At 40.8% G+C, this 22,941-nt stretch overlaps 2 protein-coding genes across 3 annotated transcripts in view; one reads left to right on the top strand and one right to left on the bottom strand.

The window, feature by feature from the left end:
* Positions 1 to 14,293, bottom strand: part of LOC139413186 (protein MTSS 2-like) — a 124,184-nt gene extending 109,891 nt beyond the window's left edge. For both annotated transcript variants that reach the window (XM_071160284.1, XM_071160285.1), the window contains exon 1: positions 13,255 to 14,293. In XM_071160284.1, the coding sequence (XP_071016385.1) occupies positions 13,255 to 13,326 (72 nt within the window). In that variant the 5' untranslated portion in view covers positions 13,327 to 14,293. The remainder of the gene's footprint in view (positions 1 to 13,254) is intronic.
* LOC139412583 (RNA-binding protein Raly-like) overlaps positions 1 to 22,941 on the top strand; it is a 190,527-nt gene that overhangs the window by 76,057 nt on the left and 91,529 nt on the right. The window lies entirely within an intron of this gene.

The raw sequence follows: 22,941 nt of genomic DNA, 5'->3' as shown, positions 1-22,941 counted from the left end.
ATCAGTGCTTGTGTTTAAATGTGTTTGTCTAATGTAGCTGTATTGACCCTCTGGGATGAATAAACTTGGTTAAGCTTTCATAAAAAGCTTTTTCGTTAAAAAAAACTGACACTAAGTATCAGAACCTAACACCTGAAATGCTTACTTCCAAGCCCCCAACTCTTCCTTCAACTGCATTGTTGGTTAAGAAAACACATTTACTAAATAAACTAAAGTTTTAAAAAGTACAGGGGCTATGTACAGGGGGAACAGGTACAGAGTCAATGTACAGGTTAGTCGAGGTAATATATATATATATATATATAGGTAGGGGTAAAGTTACTATGCATAGATAATGAACAGTGAGTAGCAGAGGGGGGGGGGGGGGGGGGGGTCCGGTTCAAAAACAGAGGGGGGGGGGGGGGGGGGGTCCGTATTGACTGACCTTCATGTCTTATAGTAATGGACTGTCATTTCTCTTTTTCTTATTTGAGCTGTTCTTGCCATAATATGGACTTGGTCTTTTACCAAATAGGGCTGTCTTCTGTATACCACCCCTACCTTGTCACAAAACTGACTGACTCAAACGCATTAAGAAATTCCACAAATTAACTTAAGGCACACCTATTAATTGAAATGCATTCCAGGTGACTAGTGCATAAATCTGGTTGAGAGAATCCCAAGAGTGTGCAAAGCTATCATCAAGTCAAAGGGAGGCTACTTTGAAGAATCCCAAATATATTGATTTGTTTAACACTTTTGATCACGACATTGTAGTATCCTAAGAGACTTCTTAGATTGATGACTCATGGCAGGCAAGTACGTTTTAGTATTTAATTGGAACTTAGAATAACATGCTCTAATGTACCTGGCTTAAGCTACCTGAAGCTTTCTTAAATCAGTTATATAGGCAGACATAGGAAACGGCTAGCGGAACGCAAACCCCCGTCTTGAGTCAGTACCGCCATCTATTGGTAAACAAATATACCAGGTTACTACATGCATTACTCCATGTGTTATTTCATAGTTTGTCTATATTATTATTCTACAATGCAGAAAATAGTAAAAAGAAAAACCCTTGTCCAAACTTTTGTCTGGTACTGTAGGTACCAGCTGTAGTCAAACAGCACTCACATAGGTGTTCCTTATGTCTGGCCCTTCTTTGGACACTGTGTTGACAACCCTCCAGGCAAGCTTTAATGCCATACAACTCTCCTTCTGTGGTCTCCAATTGCTCTTAAATACAACTAAATGCATGCTCTTCAACCAACCGCTGCCTGCACCTGCCCGCCTGTCCAACATCACTACTCTGGACGGCTCTGACTTAGAATACGTGGACAACTACAAATACCTAGGTGTCTGGTTAGACTGTAAACTCTCCTTCCAGACCTACATCAAACATCTCCAATCCAAAGTTAAATCTAGAACCGGCTTCCTATTTCGCAACAAAGCATTCTTCACTCATGCTGCCAAACATACCCTTGTAAAACTTACCATCCTACCGATCCTCGACTTCGGCGATGTCATTTACAAAATAGCCTCCAATACCCTACTCAACAAATTGGATGCAGTCTATCACAGTGCCATCCATTGTCACCAAAGCCCCATATACTACCCACCATTGCGACCTGTACGCTCTCGTTGGCTGGCCCTTGCTTCATACTCGTCGCCAAACCCACTGGCTCCATGTCATCTACAAGACTCTGCTAGGTAAAGTCCCCCCTTATCTCAGCTCGCTGGTCACCATAGCACCACCCACCTGTAGCACGCGCTCCAGCAGGTATATCTCTCTGGTCACCCCCAAAACCAATTATTTTTGGCCACCGCTCCTACCAGTTCTCTGCTGCCCATGACTGGAACGAACTACAAAAATCTCTGAAACTGGAAACACTTACCTCACTCACTAGCTTTAAGCACCAGCTGTCAGATCAGCTCATAGATTACTGCACCTGTACATAGCCCACCTATAATTTAGCCCAAACTACCTCTTTCCCTACTGCATTTATTTTATTTTGCACCCCATTATTTTTATTTCTACTATTTCTGCACATTCTTCCACTGCAAATCTACCATTCCAGTGTTTTACTTGCTATATTGTGTTTACTTTGCCTCCATGGCTTTTTTTTCCCTTTACCTCCCTTATCTCACCTCATTTGCTCATATCGTATATAGACTTGGTTCTACTGTATTATTGACTGTATGTTTGTTTTACTCCATGTGTAACTCTGTGTCGTTGTGTCAAACTGCTTTGCTTTATCTTGGCCAGGTCGCAATTGTAAATGAGAACTTGTTCTCATCTTGCCTACCTGGTTAAATAAAGGTGAAATAAATAAATAAAATGTCCAGGTGGGAAAGGGAAGTATTCCTAGTCATGTAAAATCCATAGATTTGGGCCTAATGACTTAATTTAAATTGACCAATTTCCTTATGAGCTTTGTCAGTAAAATTATTGAAATTGTTGCATATATTTTTGTATAGATCAAGCGTATGCCCCCTTTGATATAAGGGTTCACTGTAAAAATAGAATCTAGAAGGGAGGTAAGTAGGCATGATGGGAAGTGACTAGAGTATGAAGATACAAAACTACGTAATTGCAGGTAACTAAAGAAACGTTCAAAATATGCAAAATCCATATCAAAACGTACAAGTCGTTCATTGAGGAGATCCCTTTTCCAGACCAGATATGAAACACCCGTTCTAATAATGATGGAGAGAAGGTATGGTTCTCTAATAATGGGGCAGAAGTTAAATTCACCGAGACCAAGCGATCGACTGAACTGTTTCCAGATTTTTAGAGTGTTTCACAATAGGGTTTTTAGAGTATTTGGAAAAAGGCTCAGGTAATGCAAGTTGACCTGAACAAGGCAGCTAAGGAGGTGGGGCCACAGGATGAGAGCTCCAAGTCAACCATTTCAGGCCTGTAACATCAGGGATTTCTGCCATCTAATATAGAATGAGTCTAATAGCTGCCCAGTAATAATAGTGAAAGTTCGGCAGTGCTAGACCACCGTGGGGACGAGATCTCTGCAATACGCTCTTATTTATCCGAGGCTTTTTCTTGTTCCAGATAAACTGAGATCTGTTTTTACCTATGAGATAAAATATTGTCAGAAAGATACGTTTTTATACATTACAATGTATACCTAAGTAATACATACATTAAGTGTTGATTCTTCCGCTCAAAAGAAAGGGAAAGTAAATCCCAGCATTCAAGATCCGGTTTCAGACGGAGTATAAAGGGACCCAAATGTTTCTGTGTAGTCACTGAAGGGCACATGACTAAAATAAGGTTGCACAAGGATTAATAGGCATCAATTCTCTTTTTTGTAAATAAATCTTATACCCAGATATTTTACCAAATGTCTTTAATAGAACCTGGATCTTTTGAAGACCAGTTAAAGGGTCAGACATAATAGCATGTCAACCGCATAGAGTGACATTTTATGCACTAAGCCCCCTCTTCGAATACCTTTGATAGTGGTGTTATTACATATTGCTATGGCTAAAGGCAAAATTGCAATGGAAAACAGCTGAGGGGATAGAGGAATACCCGGTCTTGTCCCACGTTGAAGTTGGAAATAGGATGAAAGGTTATGTGTGCGTGCACACTGCAGCCATAGGGGAGGAATAAAGGACTTTGATCCAGGACATAAAATTGGGACCGAATCCCAAATGTTTTAGAGTATAAAATAGATAAGCCCACTCCACCTGATCAAACAAACACCTCAGCATCAAGTGATAATATCTCTGGAGTGTCAGATGAAGAGGGATTATGAAGTACATTACAAAAAGACATCTGATGTTGAAAAAAGAATACCATTTTTAATGGAACCAGTTCAATCTGTAGAGATAAGAGGGAAGGACTGACCCAAAATGGCAGGCAATCATCTTAGAAAGTATCTTTACGTCGCAACTCAGTTAAGAAATTGGCCTATATGAACCACACAAGTATTTTTCCCCTTTCTCAGAATAAGTGAAATACATGCTTGTCTCATTGTTGAGGGTAGAGAGTTTGAGGAGAATGATTTCTCAAATACAGAAAGCAAGGAGAGAGAGTTGAAAAAATCTGTCAAGTCGGAAATCCGTCAAGTCCAGGGGATTTACCACACTGCATACATTTAATTGCTAACACAATATCTTCAACAAATAACTATTCTTCTAATTAAGCAGCAATCTCAGGTTCAATTGTAGTCATATCTAAGTTCTCAAAGAAGGTATCAAGTAAGGTAGCATTACCAGCGGATTTCAAAGTGTATAATTTTGAGTAAAAGTTATAAAATCATGAATTGACTTCTAAATGATCAATACATTTGTTAACCAGCTCATCAGTTCTCAGGTATGATTTGATTTGCGGTTGTCTAAAGCAGTTGGTGTGCTAGCATTTTCCCTGATTTCTCTGCATGTTCATCATTTTTGTAATGAGATTTACTAATTACATTTTTGGCTTGTCGATTTGAAAGATCAAACTGTCTTTAGTGTAACGTTGTTTTAGTAAATCTGCGGATGAATATGCCATATCCACATTTTTATTTGCAAGTTCCCCTAGGCGCTGAATATTGCACTTCCTTAATCTTGCGCTGTACAAAATAATTTGGCCCCTTAGATAAGCCTTCATTGGTTCGCATACTGTTGTAGGAGACCTTCCAGGGGTTTGATTAAGCTCGAGAAATAGCTCAATTTGAGATAAAAGAAAAGGTTTCTTCTAAAAGGAGTAGTGCCACCAAGGGCGATAATTAGGCTATGTATTTGGTATAAGCAGTTTCATTTTAAGCGGAGAATGATCTTAAATGACTATAGCTTGGTAAAACACTCCATGAGAAGTGGCAGAAATCCATTGTCTAGGAAAAAGTAGTCTATACGTGAGGAGGTCTTATAAACTGTTAAGAAAAAAAAAAGAAAAAAAGAAAAAAATACACCCTAGCTGTGAGATTGCAGAAACCAATTTGGTGCATAAATGTTAGCCAACAGTCTTCCTACTACAATAATGAAACTGCCTGCTGAGTCTGCCTCTTCACTTGACATTGCGAATGGTATGTTTTTACTAATTAAAATGGCTGCTTCTCTAGTTTTAAAATGATGATTGACCGACACATCCTTTTAAACTAGAGTGGTCGAAAATGCGGAGCTGTGTCTCCAGAAGGCAATATCTACTTTAAGGTGATTTAAATGAGAAATAAGCCTTTTACGTTTCACTGTGTGACTTAAAGATTTAACATTCCAGCTAGCAAAAGTGACTGCGCAACTAGCTGTTCCTCTCATGATATTAGGCCTAGCCATAGAAAGTCAGGTGGGAAAGGGAGATGTCAGTTTACAATAACTAATCAATTAAAAGAAATGCCAAAAATAGCACACAAAAAAGTTGCAGAATAAAGAAACAATACTCAAGTCTGGTATGAAAAAGAAAACTCACCCGTGTCACCTAATAGAACAAAGTAACCGCTAATCCCAAAGCAAAGATATCCAAACAATGTGCTTGAAGTAGGGAACACTAAACCTATCGAATAGAGAGCCCTGCTGAAAGTGTGAAGTATATAAAACAAGTTGAACATAAATACTTATTACTAGACCATTTTAAAAGTATAAAACATTTTATAAATCACCTTACAGCAATACCACTAAGTTAACAGCAACGTCTTTAAAGAAATTAGGTAAACTAATAATAGAACTGTGCTTCATATACCCTGGATACGGGTACCATCATTAAATAGAAACAAGCAGCTTCATGGTAAGAACATAAAATGTTACAACAAAAGGAGATTTGACTCACCAGATCTAAGGCACTAATGTTAACAATACCAACTGATACTGTATAGCATTGCCAGTGGCATCTACAAAAAAGTGAGTCTGCAGTGGTAGACATTTGTCCATTACCCTAATCGTCAAATAGGTGAACATTCAGCCATTTACTTCGTCCGACCTCGCTAGAATGTTTGCCTTTATGAAGGCCATCGCCTTATGAGGGTCTTGGAACTCTTTCTCGGTGCCGATGTGTTATACGGAGCCGGGCAGGAAAAGTCACACCATTCCGAGGTCCGTCCACAGAGCAGACCTTTGACATCGTTGATAGCGGCACGGTCAAGAGCAACGCTGGGGGCAAACTCTTGGAAGACAAACATATGTGTTCTGCTGCATCGAAGTGGGCCAAATTCTCTTGCATGCCATAGTATTGATATTCTATCCTGATAGTGTAGTTTAGCCACAATGACGCAAGATTTTCCGCCAGGCTTTCTTGCTTGAGAGCCCCGATGTGAGCGGTCTACAAGGACGTCTTTATCCAATTTGAGCGCATCCTTCAATAACTTTGAGGCCGATAAAGGAGAACTTGAGCCCGGGTCCTCAACTACCCCATGATCCTGATACTGGATCATAACATATAACCTTGTAAATATATGCATTGTTCCTTAAGGCTAGATACATCAGTTTCAAGCTTCTTAACCGTGGTTTGAAGCGTAGTCGTGTTGTCTGAGCATGTTGACCAGCCTTGTTCAATGTCGGAGACAGTTTTCTTAACTGTATCCAGTTCAGTACAAAACATTGCTGGATGCTTGCGAGTTCATTCTTGACTGCTTGTAACTCAGACTTAATAAAATGTAAGTTGTCACTGAGCGCCTCCTTGAGCATAGAAGAAATGCTCGCTCTGAGGGAAGCAAAAATCTCGACCAGCAAATCCTCAGTGTTAATTTTTTCGCTGAGCCGAGGGGAGGTGCCGCTGCTTCCACTTGTTAAAGAACTTGAGCCAAGTGTGCTCTTTTGTCAGTTCTCCGCTGAACTTAAACTTTTTATTTTAATGCGTAAATGGTGCAATACCTGCAAAAGTTTAACAAAGTAAAGCATGTCATTCAAAGGCTGTGATTCCTAGTTTTCGGGTGAAAGCGCAAGGAAAGTATTAAATAAATACAATTTCAGCAGGAGCTCAGAAAAACGTGACCTACCCCATGGCTTGCTCACTAGCACTCCCGTGTTTTAATTTTTGCCATGGAAAAGTGTATAAAAAATATTTCCTCATTCAATGAACTAAGGATCAAATGGCTACGGTGTTTATATAATGTATATCTATTTGTAAAAATATTCCATGTTCAGGGTAGAAAACGTGGTAAATCACTACAATGACAGTAATCAATTGCATGCCTACTTGTCCATTCTGTTTCTTTTACACATGCTACCTAAAAGAGAGACTGTTGAGAAGGATAGAAAAGTTGCTTCATGAGTTATAGTGGCAAGAAAAAGTGTGAACCCTTTGAAAATACCTGGATTTCTGCATAAATTGGTCATACAATTTGATCTGATCATCTAAGTCACAATAGACAGTCAGCTTAAACTAATAACACACAATTATTGGCCATGTTCTGTTATAATCTCCACCCGGCACAGCCAGAAGAGGACTGGCCATCCCACATATGCTCTCTCTAATTCTCTCTTTCTTTCTCTCTCTCGGAGGACCTGAGCCCTAGGACCATGCCCCAGGAATACCTGACATGATGACTCCTTGCTGTCCCCAGTCCACCTGACTGTGCTGATGCTCCAGTTTCAACTGTTCTGCCGTATTAATATTCGACCATGCTGGTCATTTATGAACATTTGAAAATCTTGACCATGTTTTGTTATAATCTCCACCCGGCACAGCCAGAAGAGGACTGGCCACCCCACATAGCCTGGTTCCTCTCTAGGTTTCTTCCTAGGTTTTAGCCTTTCTAGGGAGTTTTTCCTAGCCACCGTGCTTCTACACCTGCATTGCTTGCTGTTTGGGGTTTTAGGCTGGGTTTCTGTACAGCACTTTGAGATATCAGCTGATGTACGAAGGGCTATATAAATAAATTTGATTTTGAATTATATGTTTTCATGTCTTAATTGAACACACCGTATAAACATTCACAGTGCAGGGTGGGAAAAGTATGTGAACCCTTCAATTTAATAACTGGTTGACCCTCCTTTGGCAGCAATAACCTCAACCAAACATTTTCTGTAGTTGTGGATCAGACCTACACAACGGTCCGGAGGAATTTTGGACCATTCTTATTAAAAAAACTGTTTCAGTCCAGCAATATTCTTGGGATGTCTGGTGTAAACTGCTCTCGAGGTCATGCCACAGCATCTCAAATCAGGTTGAGGTCAGGACTCCAGAAGGTGTATTTTCTTCTGTTGAAGCCATTCTGTTGTTGATTCCCGTGTGTGTTTTGAGTCGATGTCCTGTTGCGTCACCCAACTTCTGTTGCGCTTCAATTGGAGGAGAGTTAGCCTAACATTCTCCTGCAAAATGTATAAATGACTTCAAGTTTTCCGTCGATGATAGCAAGCTGTCCAGGCCCTGAGGCAGCAAAGCAGCCCCAAACCATGATGCTCCCTTCACCATACTTTACAGTTGGGATGAGGTTTTGATGTTGGTTTTTTGTGTTAATCTTGGGTCTTCTGAGAACTCTTTTGTTCAAGGCATGGTTCACATCAGGCAATGCTTCTTGAAAATAGCAAACTCAAATTTTGTGAGTGTTATTTATAGGGCAAGGCAGCTCTAGCCAACATCTTCAAATTGTATTAAACCTTTATTTAACCAGGTAGGCTAGTTGAGAACAAGTACTCATTTACAACTGCGACCTGGCATAGATAAAGCAAAGCAGTAATACACAAACAGTTACACATGGAATAAACAGTCAATAATACAATAGAAAAAGTATATATACAGTGTGTGCAAATGAGGTAGGATAAGGGAGGTAAGGCAATAAATAGGCCATAGTGGCAAAATAATTAAAATATAGCAATTGAACACTGGAGTGATAGATGTGCAGAAGATGAGTGTGCAAGCAGATAAACAGTGGGGCAAGAAAGTATTTAGTCAGCCAACAATTGTGCAAGTTCTCCCACTTAAATAGATGAGAGGCCTGTAATTTTCATCATAGGTACACTTCAACTATGACAGACAAAATGAGAAAAAAAATAAATTAAATCACATTGTAGGATTTTTATGAATTTATTTGCAAATTATGGTGGAAAATAAGTATTTGGTCACCTACAAACAAGCAAGATTTCTGGCTCTTACAGACCTGTAACAACTTTTTAAGAGGCTCCTCTGTCCTCCACTCGTTACCTGTATTAATGGCACCCGTTTGAAGTTATCAGTATAAAAAGACACCTGTCCACAACCTTAAACAGTCACACTCCAAACTCCACTATGGCCAAGACCAAAGAGCTGTCAAAGGACACCAGAAACAAAATTTGTAGACCTGCACCAGGCTGGGAAGACTGAATCTGCAATAGGTAAGCAGCTTGGTTTGAAGAAATCAACTGTGGGAGCAATTATTAGAAAATGGAAGACATACAAGAGCACTGATAATCTCCCTCGATCTGGGGCTCCACGCAAGATCTCACCTTGTGGGGTCAAAATGATCACAAAAACGGTGAGCAAAAATCCCAGAACCATACGGGGGGACCCAGTGAATGACTTGCAGAGCGCTAAGACCAAAGTAACAAAGCCTACCATCAGTAACACACTACGCCGCCAGGGACTCAAATCCTGCAGTGCCAGACGTGTCCCCTTGCTTAAGCCAGTACATGTCCAGGCCCGTCTGAAGTTTGCTAGAGAGCATTTGAATGATCTAGAAGAAGATTGGGAGAATGTCATATGGTCAGATGAAACCAAAATAGAACTGTTTGGTAAAAACTCAACTCGTCGTGTTTGGAGGAGAAAGAATGCTGAGTCGCATCCAAAGAACACCATACCTACTGTGAAGCATGGGGGTGGAAACATCATGCTTTGGGGCTGTTTTTCTACAAAGGGACCAGGACGACTGATCCGTGTAAAGGAAAGAATGAATGGGGCCATGCATCTTGAGATTTTGAATGAAAACCTCCTTCCATCAGCAAGGGCATTGAAGATGAAACGTGGCTGGGTCTTTCAGCATGACAATGATCAAAAACACACCGCCCGGGCAATGAAGGAGTGGCTTCGTAAGAAGCATTTCGAGGTCCTGGAGTGGCCTAGCCAGTCTCCAGATCTCAACCCCATAGGAAATCTTTGGAGGGAGTTGAAAGTCCATGTTGCCCAGCAACAGCCCCAAAACATCACTGCTCTAGAAGAGATCTGCATGGAGGAATGGGCCAAAATACCAGCAACAGTGTGTGAAAACCTTGTGAAGACTTACAGAAAACGTTTGACCTCTGTCATTGCCAACAAAGGGTATATAACAAAGTATTGAGATAAGTATTTGGTCAAAAACAAAAGTTTATTTTCCACCATAATTTGCAAATAAATTCATAAAAAATCCTACAATGTGATTTTCTGGATTTTTTTTCTCTCATTTTGTCTGTCATAGTTGAAGTGTACCTATGATGAAAATTACAGGCCTCTCTCATCTTAAGTGGGAGAACTTGCACAATTGGTGGCTGACTAAATACTTTTTTGCCCCACTGTACTTGGGTGAAAAGGAGCTAAATAAATAAAATAACAGCATGGGGATGAGGTAGTTGGGCTATTTACAGGTGCCGTGATCTGTGAGCTGCTCTGACAGCTGGTGCTTAAAGCTACTGAGAGAGATATGAGTCTCCAGCTTCAGTGATTTTTGCAGTTCGTTCCAGTCATTTGCAACAGAGAACTGGAAGGAAAGGCGGCCGAAGTAGGAATTGGCTTTGGGGGTGACCAGTGAAATATACCTGCTGGAGCGCGTGCTACGGGTGGGTGCTGCTATGGTGACCAGTGAGCTGAGATAAGGCGGGGCTTTACCTAGCAAAAACGTAGATAACCGTCAGAAAACTGGGCTCTAGGTCAGGAGAATATTCCATCAACGTCCCACCAAACACAAACAGGACACAGTTGCCATGGCGATGAATATGAAGCAAGGGCCAGCCAACGAGGACATACAGGTCGCAGTGGTGTGGTATATGGGGCTTTGGTGACAAAATGGATGGCACTGTAATAGACTGCATCCAATTTGCTGATTAGAGTGTTGGAGGCTATTTTGTAAATGACATCGTCGAAGTCAAGGACCGGCAGGATAGTCAGTTTTACAAGGGTATGTTTGGCAGCATGAGTGAAGGATGCTTTGTTGCGAAATAGGAAGCCGGTTCTAGATTTCAATTTGGATTGGAGATGCTTAATGTGAGACTGGAAGGAGAGTTTACAGTCTAACCAGACACCTAGGTATTTGTAGTTGTCCACATATTTTAAGTCAGAACCGTCCAGAGTAGTGATGTTGGACTAGCGGGCAGGTGCGGGCAGCGATCGGTTGAAGAGCATGGATTTATTATTTATTATGTATTACTTGCATTTAAGAGCAGTTGGAGGCCACTGAATGAGTTGTATGGCATTGAAGCTTGTCTGGAGAGTTGTTGACACATTGTCCAAAGAAGGGCCAGAAGTATACAGAATGGTGTCGTCTGCCAATATCCTTCCAGGATACCCGGGCCAGGTCGATTAGAAAGGCCTGCTCGCTGAAGTATTTTAGGGAGCGTTTAACAGTGATGAGGGGTGGTCATTTGAACGCAGGCCATTACAGACGCAGGCAATGATCAGTGATCGCTGAGATTGAGATCCTGGTTGAAGACAGAGGTATAATTGGAGGGCAGGTTGGTTAGGATGATATCTATGAGGGTGCCCGTGTTTACGGATTTGGGGTAGTACCTGGTAGGTTCATTGATAATTTGTGTGAGATTGAGAGCATCAAGCTTAGATTGTCAGATGGTCGGGGTGTTAAGCATGTCCACGTTTAGGTCACCTAACAGCACGAACTCTGAAGGTAGATGGGGGGGGGCAATCAATTCACATATGGTGTCCAGGGCAAAGCTGGGGGCAGAAGGTGGTCTATAGCAAGCAGCAACGGTGAGAGACTTGTTTCTGGAAAGGTGGAATTTTAAAAGTAGAATCTAAAATTGTTTGGGCACAGACCTGGATAGTAAGACAGAACTCTGCAGGCCATCTCTGCAGTAGATTGCAATTCAGTTTTATCTTGTCGGAAAATGTTATAGTTAGGCATGGAAATTGCAGGGTTTTTGGTGGTCTTCCGAAACCAGGATTCAGACACGGCCAATCTCTTCTCATTGATTGGACTCCAGGTTATCTGACTCCTAGCTTTGGGCAAAGTCACTAGCCTAGGGGTTCACATAATTTAAACAATCAGTGTAGGTTGTAAAAAGTATGTATTCAATATAGACAAGAAAAACGAATAACACACAAATGATTGTATTTAAGCACGCTATGTTTGTCTATTGTTGTGACCTAGACGAAGATCAGATCAAATTTGATGACCAATTTTAGCAGAAATCCAGGTAATTCCAAAGGGTTCACATACTTTCTTGCCACTGTATCTCTAGCTGAAAATACATGATCTAAGTGATTGATAGTTGGTATTCAGAAGTCATTAAAAAGTATGCCTTATTTACTTTATAGAACTCATAAAATTGTGATTTTTGTCAGACAGCAGCTCTATTAGAGATGATGACTTGTTATTAAATAATAAAGTCATAAAATAAAACAAATACAATATACACAATTGAAACGTTTCATGTATATTTCCGGAGGCAGGTAGCCTAGTGGTTACGAGCATTGTGCCAGTAACCGCTGGTTTTAATACCTGAGCAGACGAGGTGAAAAGTAAGTCGGTGCCCTTGAGCAAGGCAATTAACCCTAATTGTTCCTGTAAATTGCTCTGAATAAGTGCATGACACTTTTTTTTAATGGGCAGTGACTTATCACGGTACTTTTACTAATTGTTTTATTCTGTGTTACAGCTTCCAATATCAAAACCGAAATCCGTTATTTTTTAAATAAACGAACCTATCTGAAAAAGCACCAATTGTTCAGCACTAACAGGGTGTCAATTAGACTGACAGCCCATTTCATTCAGCCACCCCATTTCATTCAGCCACAATCCATATATATATATGTGCGATACATCCACAGTGCGAGTTCAAATTTGTCAAATTAACCAATTGTCTTCATTTAAAAATCACGTTACAAACTTGTTTAACATGATCTACTCCAAATATGGCACTATTCCACTATTTGTATTCCCTTTCAAATTAGGAACTTTTATTTTAAATGCGAACCGCAAATTCCACTATTGTGGCTAATCGTTAGTGGCTAGCTTCACATAGGTGCTAAAGACAGTTAGCTAGCCTGTTACAAAGTACACCACTCATTTTGTCAACCCGAATAGAGACGAAGACGAGCCGTGACAACTTGGCAAATTCTAGTTAATAGCATGCTTGATAAATTATGGTTCTCACCAGATAAATGTGAAGGTTGAGTTCTACCTACTAAGAAAGGTATTTATTGTAAATGCATCTTACCTTCATGTCGTTCATGATGATCTGGAAGAGCCCTCCCAGAGCGCTGCATTCCTTTTCAATGCCCGCATCCATTTTCCAAAATCGAACAACACTAGCTAGCTATAGTAGCTTTTAAATTCATTCGTTTATAAATATAGCTGTTGAGGGAAATCTCGGTGTAAAGTTTCAAAGGGATTGGCCCAAAGATATCTAAGTACTGTTAATGTTCTAGTAAAATAAATCCAAATTCCTGGAGGGAAACAATACAGTAGCTAGCAACGTGGAATATTATAATCCCGTCCGACTCGGTGTGTTTGGCTAGCTAGCTCGTTAACTAGCCAGCCAATTTGATACACCTCCGAGTAAACATGGAATGGATGAATGTAGCTAGAATGGGAAATCCGTCCAATTGACCTGATTGTTGTATCCGAGCCTAGTATGCTATAGTTACAACCACAGCCAATCCAAATACCTATAGGACCTTGGCAATGCAGCTGGCCAGAAATTCCGGAATATCTACCTGCTAACTAGCAGTCCGTGATCAATGATTCATTCAGTAGTCAGCAAATACAAACAAAAATAAGCATATCTCTGTGTCCCATGAAAATAATTATGTTCGTGTCGAGTCATCTGTCCTCTTGTGCGGTTTCAGTTTGTTGGTAAATTTGTGTCACCATGGGCTTTCACCCAGCCACGAGCCATACAATTATTCAATGAGAATCCACGTATCCTTTGAGTTTGCTGATGTGTGTTTCTGCCATTGAGCTATAATAAGAAGGTTGCTACCACCACCGTGCGCGCTCCAAATGACATATTTCCCAAGATCCGCCTGGTACTTGGGTGGAGCAAGTAAGATTCGGATTTACAAGCATCACAAGAACATGGCTATTTTAATTCAATGTAAATGCTAATGTGATTAAAACATCACAATGAGGCCATTCATCTCTCTACAAAGAAATAAAATAAAAAATTAACCGCAATGCAGAGTTTCAGACATCGTATGAACTGCAAAGGTAGGAAAATGTTGGGGTCTATGACATTTTAATAAACAAATGCATTTAAATGACCTATGAATTAAATGTCCTTATATGGAGGTGAACAAGATGACGTCACAGTCTGTAAAGCCAGTGGCGAACCTCGCGAGACTCCGGGAACGCTAGTGAAACAGACCAAGCAGGACGGGGTTTGGGGTTTGAGAAGGCAATGAGAGAAGAGTTGTTCATTTTCTCAAAAGCTATACGCAGAACCTAGATTCGAGCAAATGTCTTAAGTAGTTGAACATGTTATCACTTCAACCTCGTGAAAGTGACAAACTGACACGATTTAATTTTCGTTAAAAACTACTTTATATCGAAGTGCCTTTAATTTGACGGCATGCACATGCGCAGCTCGGCACGAGACGATCATTGGATCCGATGACGTTTCTACGCATGGGCTTAGCTAACCAACGTCGCCATGACATCGCCTACAAGTGTGATCGGGGATTTCTATTGGAGAAGCAGCTTTTAATACAGAGTTTCAAAACCTAGAGGCGCAACATCGCAAGACTTCCGGGAACGCTTGCGAGGCAGAACAGGCGGGGGGGTTGGGGTTAGAAGTCAATGAGAGAAAAACAAATCAAATGTATTTGACACATGTGCCGAATACAGACATTACAGTGACATGCTTACTTTACAAGCCCTTAACCAACAATGCAGTTTAGAAAAATTGTTAAGTAAAAAAACATGAAATAAAAATATTAAGAGGAGCAGTAAAATAACAGTAGCGAGGCTATAAACAGGGGTACCGGTTAGTCGAGGTAATATGTATATGTTGGTAGAGTTAAAGTGACTATGCATAGATAATAACTAGAGAGCAGCGGCAGTGTAAAAGGAGGGGGCGGGGGGGGGAAATGCAAATAGTCTAGGTAGCCGTTTGATTAGCTGTTCAGGAGTCTTATGGCTTGCGGTCGGAGGCCAAGCAGTTGCCATACCAGGCAGTGATGCAACCAGTCAGTAAGGCTGGGCGATATGGCCAAAATATCATATGCTATTTTTCAAATTTGACGGTATGACGGTGTTTTATGTTTTTGATTAATAAAAGTTCTACATTTGCTTAATGAGTAGTGTGTGACCCTAGGGTGTCAACACATATATTCCAAATTCTTTCAAAGGGTCTTTCTCCATTCTGATTGTTTTAGCCTTTTCAATTCTACTTCAACCTAAAAAAAATTCCTGCATTTCCATCAATCTCTGCATTTCCTGCACTCATGTGAGATCATTTCCACACTGCCACAAAATGGGCAAAAATACTAGACCTGATTTTTTTACCAAAGCCAGCTAACTAGCAATTAGCATTATTGTCTCACAAGTTTTAGGGCAACTTGCTAAGAAAATACAAACTAGCTGTTTGCAGATGTAAGAAACACAAACTAATATTGTAATTATAGAACTGTTGTGGATTTATATTATGATCAAAGTGGAAACATCGTTGTCATCAACATTGTTGCATGTGCTGCATTGACCATGCGTGTCTCGTGGTCAAGCAACAACAAATGTGCTCCTTGAGTGACATGGGGTGTGATTAGGTCTGTGTGGAAAGCGGCATGGAGAGAGGGAGAGTGGAGAGGGATGACTCAAGTAGCAGAGTAAACTATAAAAATGGATGTTACATGGTGCATCACATTTAACAAACCAAAAATTTAAATACCGTTGTAGAAGGTAAAGTAAAACTCAAACTGGTCCTTGCATAAATACCAGTATATAGTAAAATACGGTATACCGCCAGCCCTACCAGTCAGGATGTTCTCGATGGTGCAGGTGTAGAACTTTGAGGACCCATGCCAAATCTTTTCAGTCACCTGAGGTGGAATAGGATCCAGTTGCAGGTGTTTCATCCCAGGGTCCTTAGCTTATTGAGCTGCCAGTTGAGGACATGTGAGGCATCTGTTTCTCAAACTAGACACTAATGTACTTGTCCTCTTGCTCAGTTGTGCACCGGGGCCTCCCACTCCTCTTTCTATTCTGGTTAGAGCCAGTTTGCGCTGTTATGTGAAGGAAGTAGTACACAGCATTGTACGAGGTCTTCAGTTTCTTGGCAATTTCTCGCATGGAATAACCTTCATTTCTCAGAACAAGAATAGACTGACGAGTTTCAGAAGAAAGTTCTTTGTTTCTGGCTATTTTGAGCCTGTAATCGAACCCACATATGCTGATGCTCCAGATACTCAACTAGTCTAAAGAAGGCCAGTTTTATTGCTTCTTTAAATCAGTACAACAGTTTTCAGCTGTGCTAACATAATTGCTAAATAGTTTTCTAATGATCAATTAGACTTTTAAAATTATCAACTTGGATATGCTAACATGCCATTTGAACACAGGAGTGATGGTTGCTGATAATGGGCCTCTATAGATGTTCCATACATTTTTATTTTTTTTGTTTCCATCTACAATAGTAATTTACAACATTAACAATGTCTACCCTGTAATTCTGATTTGATGTTATTTTAATGGACACTTTTTTGCTTTTCTTTAAAAAACAAGGACATTTCTAAGTGACCCCAAACTTTTGAATGGTAGTTTACATAAACACATATGGCCATACATTGGTTACTGACATGATAGAAAGTCCCTAGTGGGCTATGCCAATATGACAAAGGAAAGTGATGGGACAGCTCAAGAGCGGGAAACTCAGAGTGGATTCACCACATACAGTTGAATACTTCATCATAAATATGGACATTTAGCACCCTAACAACCGCCCATTTGGATTTTAGATATTTACGAGTGTACGTCTTGGTTGTCCCTCTCTGTAATCGCCAGTCCGTCTGCTGGGTAGTCAGACAACAGAAAGCCTCTGGTCTGTCCACCAGAAATCAAAGTCCATCGTAGTTGTTATAATGGACACTTCAGAGTAGCATTCGGAAATGTTCGGATGCGTTTAACAGACTAAAGTATTTAAACAGCTGCAGCCTGAATAATTGTTCTTTAGTTTGTAGATATCTTAGTCATTTCAATGTGGGGACCTAGTCCTGGTGTTATCTAGACTCTAGTTTGTATTGCCAACTATTTCAACATGTAGCGAAAGCTCTATATTTTCTGGTCTAATGTACATTTTGGTGGAAGTAACTTTTATACTAGAGTAGAAAAGAGGGTGTTTCCATGACGCCAATGTAAATGTTTGTACTCACAGGGTGTGTCCACTGACCAGTTAACTTTTTATCTAAACAAGTATTTAGTTTAGAAGGCCATATTTGTAAGTAGTTCCACAACATTTAGATGTACATCTGATAATTACATTGTGAAAGCTCTTTAAGTTACAATTATTTCCGTTATAACATATTTAATGATATCACCACACAGTAAAAGTTGGCCATGATTATTGTTTAAATTCCCACAAACCATTTCTGTTGGAATACAGAAATTTGTTACATTAGAAAACCTTTTGAGGTACCGTAATGCAAAGTCATTCTCTGTGGTAACAAAGGGATTGTTAACGTTCATCTTGGCAGAGTAGGGAAGGGAGTTTTGGTATTTACGACCGTCATAAAGCAGCCGACTTCCCGCTATCCCCCTATAGGAGAGAGAGCACGATGTAGAGCGGATCCACTGTAACCTGATCCTTCAGATTGTCATAGGAGAATCATGACAGAATTATGGTCAGATTTGTCAAATTTGTCAGATTTGTACGTGTCTCTGTGTGTGGAGTAAAGGTGGTCTAGTTTTTTTTCTCCTCTGGTTGCACATTTAACATGCTGGTAGAAATGAGGTAAAATCTTTCCCTAGGGATATTTTTCCTCTCGTTGCACATTTAACATGCTGGTAGAAATGAGGTAAGACGGATATAAGTTTCCCTGCATTAAAGTTCCCGGCCACTAGGAGCGCCGCCTCTGGATGAGGGTTTTCCTGTTTGCTTATGGCCTTATACAGCTCATTGAGTGCAAACTTAGTGCCAGCATCGGTCTGTGGTGGTAAATAGATTCCTTAATATTAGATTTCGTGCACCAGCGGTTGTTTACAAATATACACAGACCGCCACCCCTTGTCTTACCGGAGGCAGCTGTTCAATCTTGCTAATGCAGCGTAAAACCCACCAGCTGTATTTTATCCAGGCCGTCATTCAGCCACGACTCGATCAAACATAAGATATTACAGTTTAATGTCCTGTTGGTTGGACATTCATGATCGTAGCTTGTCTATTTTGTTATCCAATGATTTAGCCAACGTACAGAGGACTGATGGTAGAGGCAGATTACACATTCGCTGTTGGATCCTTATAAGGCACCCCGACCTACGTCCCCGATATCTCCGTCACTTTCTCCTGCGAATGACGGGGACGTTGGCCTTGTCGGGTGTCTGAAGTAAATCCTTTGCGTCTGACTCGTTAAAGAAAAACAATATTCAGTACGAGGTGAGTAATCGCTGTCCTGATATCCAGAAGCTGTTTTCGGTCATAAGAGACGGTGGCAGAAAAATAAAATAAGTTATAAATAACGGAGAAAAACACACAATAGCACAATTGCAGAGCCCGTAAAATGGCAGCCATCTGTCACGGCCGTCGAAAGAAGTGGACCAAAGTGCAGCGTGGTGAGCGTACATTTTCCTTTTTATTTAAAATGTTGCCAACAAACGAAGACACAACCGTGAAGCTTACAGGGCTATAGTGCCACTAACAAAAGTCAACTACCCACACTGAAAGGAGGGGAAAGGGCTACCTAAGTATGATTCCCAATCAGAGACAACGATAGACAGCTGTCCTTAATTGAGAACCATACCCGGCCAAAACATAGAAAACAAAACATAGAATGCCAATCACACCCTGTGACACCATCTCCTCCAGCGCAATTCAAATCCTTCCTTAGTTATTGAATTTCTAGAAATCTAAAGGCACAACCTACATTAAATGACGCATCGCTCTCCAAACCAACCAAACTTTGTCTTTCCTCCAGAAATGTTGTGTGCCTGAAATTCCGACAGAACCCTCACCGAAAAACGTCAAATTGTTGTCATAATATATGTACGAATATGGAGGTAGAATAATGACTTCATTATACAAGAATGCAAAGTATGATTTGCACATGTAAAATATGAGATCACCTGTATGCTACATTTTGTGGTTGCAAAAAAAATTGCAAACGTAACTTATTTTAAGAATAAATGCAACCTCAACCCAATCGAACACGATGAAATGGAACGCCGACTGCGAATCAGGCCTAATCGCCCAACAGTGCATTCTGTTAATGTTAATAATGTTCTGAATAATGGCCAAGTCTACCTCGCTCCTTATTCTACTGAACCGCTTAGGCGTAACAAACACAAATCCAACATTTATCGGAAACTGTTAAACTACCTGTTCACTACCCTCCTGCTCTCCGGGGATGTACAACTCAATCCTGGGCCCAATATCACCGAGCCAGTGATACGCACCGGAGTGGAGAGCGGTGGATGGCCTCGTCCACTGGTCGTCGCCGCTGTGGAGGTGGGTGAGTGCTATGGTCCTATGGTTTCTCTCGACTCACCCGGCTCCAGGATAGATTTTGACTCTTCAAACATACCAGAGTCGTTATATGCGATCTCTGACTCTGTTTCTGGTACGCAAGCTATTTTAATTAGTTCCCCGCATCCAGTGCAGGCGGGAGGGATTGTTAATTGCGCTACCGAACTGCCCCTAATCAAAACGAAACAAAACGGCCTAAACCCAGCCGTCAGAAAACACAGAAAATTTAACTTTTTTCAATGTGTCAATCACTCTCGAGTCATCTGGGACCCACGAGCTAAGCCCAAGGGACTATTAGGGGGGCACTTGAACATTCGTAGTGTCATTCCAAAAAGTGATCAAATTCAACATCTACTCACAGACTCCAACCTTGACTTTCTCTGCCTCTCAGAGACATGGCTCCATAAACACTCTCCATATGCTGCTTTGATTGTGCCTGGCTACAATGTTTTCAGGAGAGACAGGATTGAAGGAAGAGGAGGGGGTGTGATGATTTACATTAAAGAACATATCCGATGTAAACAAATTGAGTGGTCATGTGATAATGAACTAGAATGTATCGGCCTGAACGTTACACTGTCTCCCCAAATGTCTTTTACCCTCATTGGAATGTATAGGCCACCTTCCACCAAAAGTGTGTTTTTTGATCAGTTTAATACCATGCTTAGGGAATGTGATTTTGGGAAAGAGGTCTTAATGGGAGATTTTAACATTAATTATGAAGACAAGTGTTGTAGGAAAACCCTCAAACGAATCACTAATACCTTTGACCTTACACAGCTAGTTAAAGGGCCAACCAGGGTGACTTGTTGCTCTAAAACACAGATTGATTTGGTGTTCAGTAATAAACCAGAGAGAGTGACTAAATCATTCAATATGGTTACTGGGCTATCTGATCATAATCTGACACTTATAGCCAGAAAGCTGTCTAAGAGCAGGTTTAACCTCTCTACTGTTAGAAAGCCGGATCAACTCAGAATACCTAAGAGTGAATTAAACTATTTTGAAAAAGCAATTAAGGGAATAAACTGGAATGATCTCTTGTCCTATACAGACGTGGAAGCTGATAGTCAGGTTTTTCTATCCACAATCCAGACTACAATAAATGGCTTCCTAAAGAAAATCAAATCCAAACCTGGCCAAAAGAGCACTCTTCCTTGGCTAAATGGAGAAATCTGGAAATTGATGAAAGAACGAGATTATGCTCTAAAAATAGCCCTAAAATCTAAATTAGAGCATGACAGACGTAGGTTTACCATGTTGAGAAATAAGGTGATGAAAGAAATTAGACAGGCCAAGGCAAACTTCTTTATTAACATAATTGGTGAAGCAAAGGGAAATTCTAAATTGATATGGGAGAATCTAAAAAAGTTAACAGGGAAAGACCATAGTAACACTGCAAAAAGACTAGAAATCATGGTGAATAACAATCTAACACAGGATGCAGTCGAAATAGCAATAGCCTTCAATTCCTACTTTATTGACTCTGTCAGGGCACTGACACAGAACCCCTCCACTTGTTTCCTGGGCCCAGTGCTAGTGAATGACACTCAACCTGTCTTCATCATAAGGGAGGTTTCTGAGTCAAAGGTGAACAAGGTGATTAGCTCACTAAAGAACTCTAAAGCCAAAGATGTGTTTGGGATGGACTCTACCTTTCTTAAAAACTACAAAGAGTCACTCATTGGCCCCATTACTAAGGTCACCAACACATCTATTGGTCTCGGTGTGTTTCCAAGGGTATGGAAGTCGGCCATAATAACGGCCATCTTTAAATCAGGCGACCCTGCTGACGTGAGTAACTACAGGCCCATTAGTATACTACCTGTGGTGTCAAAGGTTGTTGAAAAGTGTGTAGCAGAACAACTGATTGCCCACCTCAACAACAGCCCCTTCACATTACACTCCATGCAGTTTGGCTTCAGAGCGAAACACTCCACAGAAACGGCCAACTGCTTTCTTCTGGAAAATGTGAAGTCCAAGATGGACAAAGGGGGTGTTGTGGGGGCTGTGTTTCTGGACCTAAGAAAGGCTTTTGATACTGTTAACCATGAGATTCTCATCACAAAATTGTCCAAGTTCAACTTTTCCCCTGATGCCTTGAGATGGATGAAATCATACCTTGAAGGCAGAACTCAGTGTGTCAGAGTGAGCAATGAGCTGTCGCCCACTCGTAGCTATGATGTGGGCGTGCCCCAAGGGTCAATACTGGGGCCCCTCCTGTTCAGCCTGTACATTAATGATCTGCCTTCTGTCTGTACTGGGTCTGAAGTTCAAATGTATGCAGATGATACAGTGATATATGTGCATGCAAAGAGCAAACAACAAGCTGCACAAGAACTCACTACTGTAATGGTCCAGGTTACAAAGTGGCTCAGTGACTCGTGTTTGCATCTCAATGTGAAAAAAACTGTTTGCATGTTCTTCACAAAGAGGGCAACAGATGCTACTGAGCCAGATGTCTATGTGTCAGGGGAGAAGCTCCAGGTGGTATCCGATTTTAAGTACCTTGGCATCATACTCGATTCCAACCTCTCTTTTAAAAAGCATGTGAAAAAAGTAATTCAAATAACCAAATTCAACCTAGCTAATTTCCGATTTATACGAAATTGTTTGACTACAGAGGTAGCAAAACTGTACTTCGAAACTATGATACTCCCCCACTTAACATACTGCTTGACTAGTTGGGCCCAAGCTTGCTGTACAACATTAAAACCTATTCAGTCTGTCTACAAACAGGCTCTCAAAGTGCTTGATAGGAAGCCCAATAGCCATCATCATTGTCACATTCTTAGAAAGCATGAGCTCTTGAGTTGGGAAAATCTTGTGCAATACACCGACGCATGTCTTGTATTCAAGATCCTTAATGGCCTGGCTCCCCCTCCACTCAATATTTTTGTTAAACAGACAACCCAGACATATGGCAGCAGATCCACAAGGTCTGCCATGAGAGGTGACTGTATAGTTCCCCTAAGGAAAAGCACCTTTAGTAAATCTGCATTCTCTGTGAGAGCTTCCCATGTCTGGAATACACTGCCATCAGACACACATAACTGCACCACATATCACACTTTCACAAAATGCTTGAAGACATGGCTAAAGGTCAATCAGATTTGTGAACATGGTCCCTAGCTGTGTGTTGCCGCTTTCCATGTTGTCTGTTGTCTGCAGCTTGTGAGGTGTGGAAACACTTTGTTACTTTTATGAATTTTGTCTTGCTAATTTTTGTTTTAT

The sequence above is a fragment of the Oncorhynchus clarkii genome, chromosome 7 (genome assembly GCF_045791955.1).
Source record: "Oncorhynchus clarkii lewisi isolate Uvic-CL-2024 chromosome 7, UVic_Ocla_1.0, whole genome shotgun sequence".
NCBI classification, from domain to species: domain Eukaryota; kingdom Metazoa; phylum Chordata; class Actinopteri; order Salmoniformes; family Salmonidae; genus Oncorhynchus; species Oncorhynchus clarkii.
Note: the sequence above shows the minus strand (reverse complement) of the source record. Positions and strands in the feature narration are given on the sequence as shown.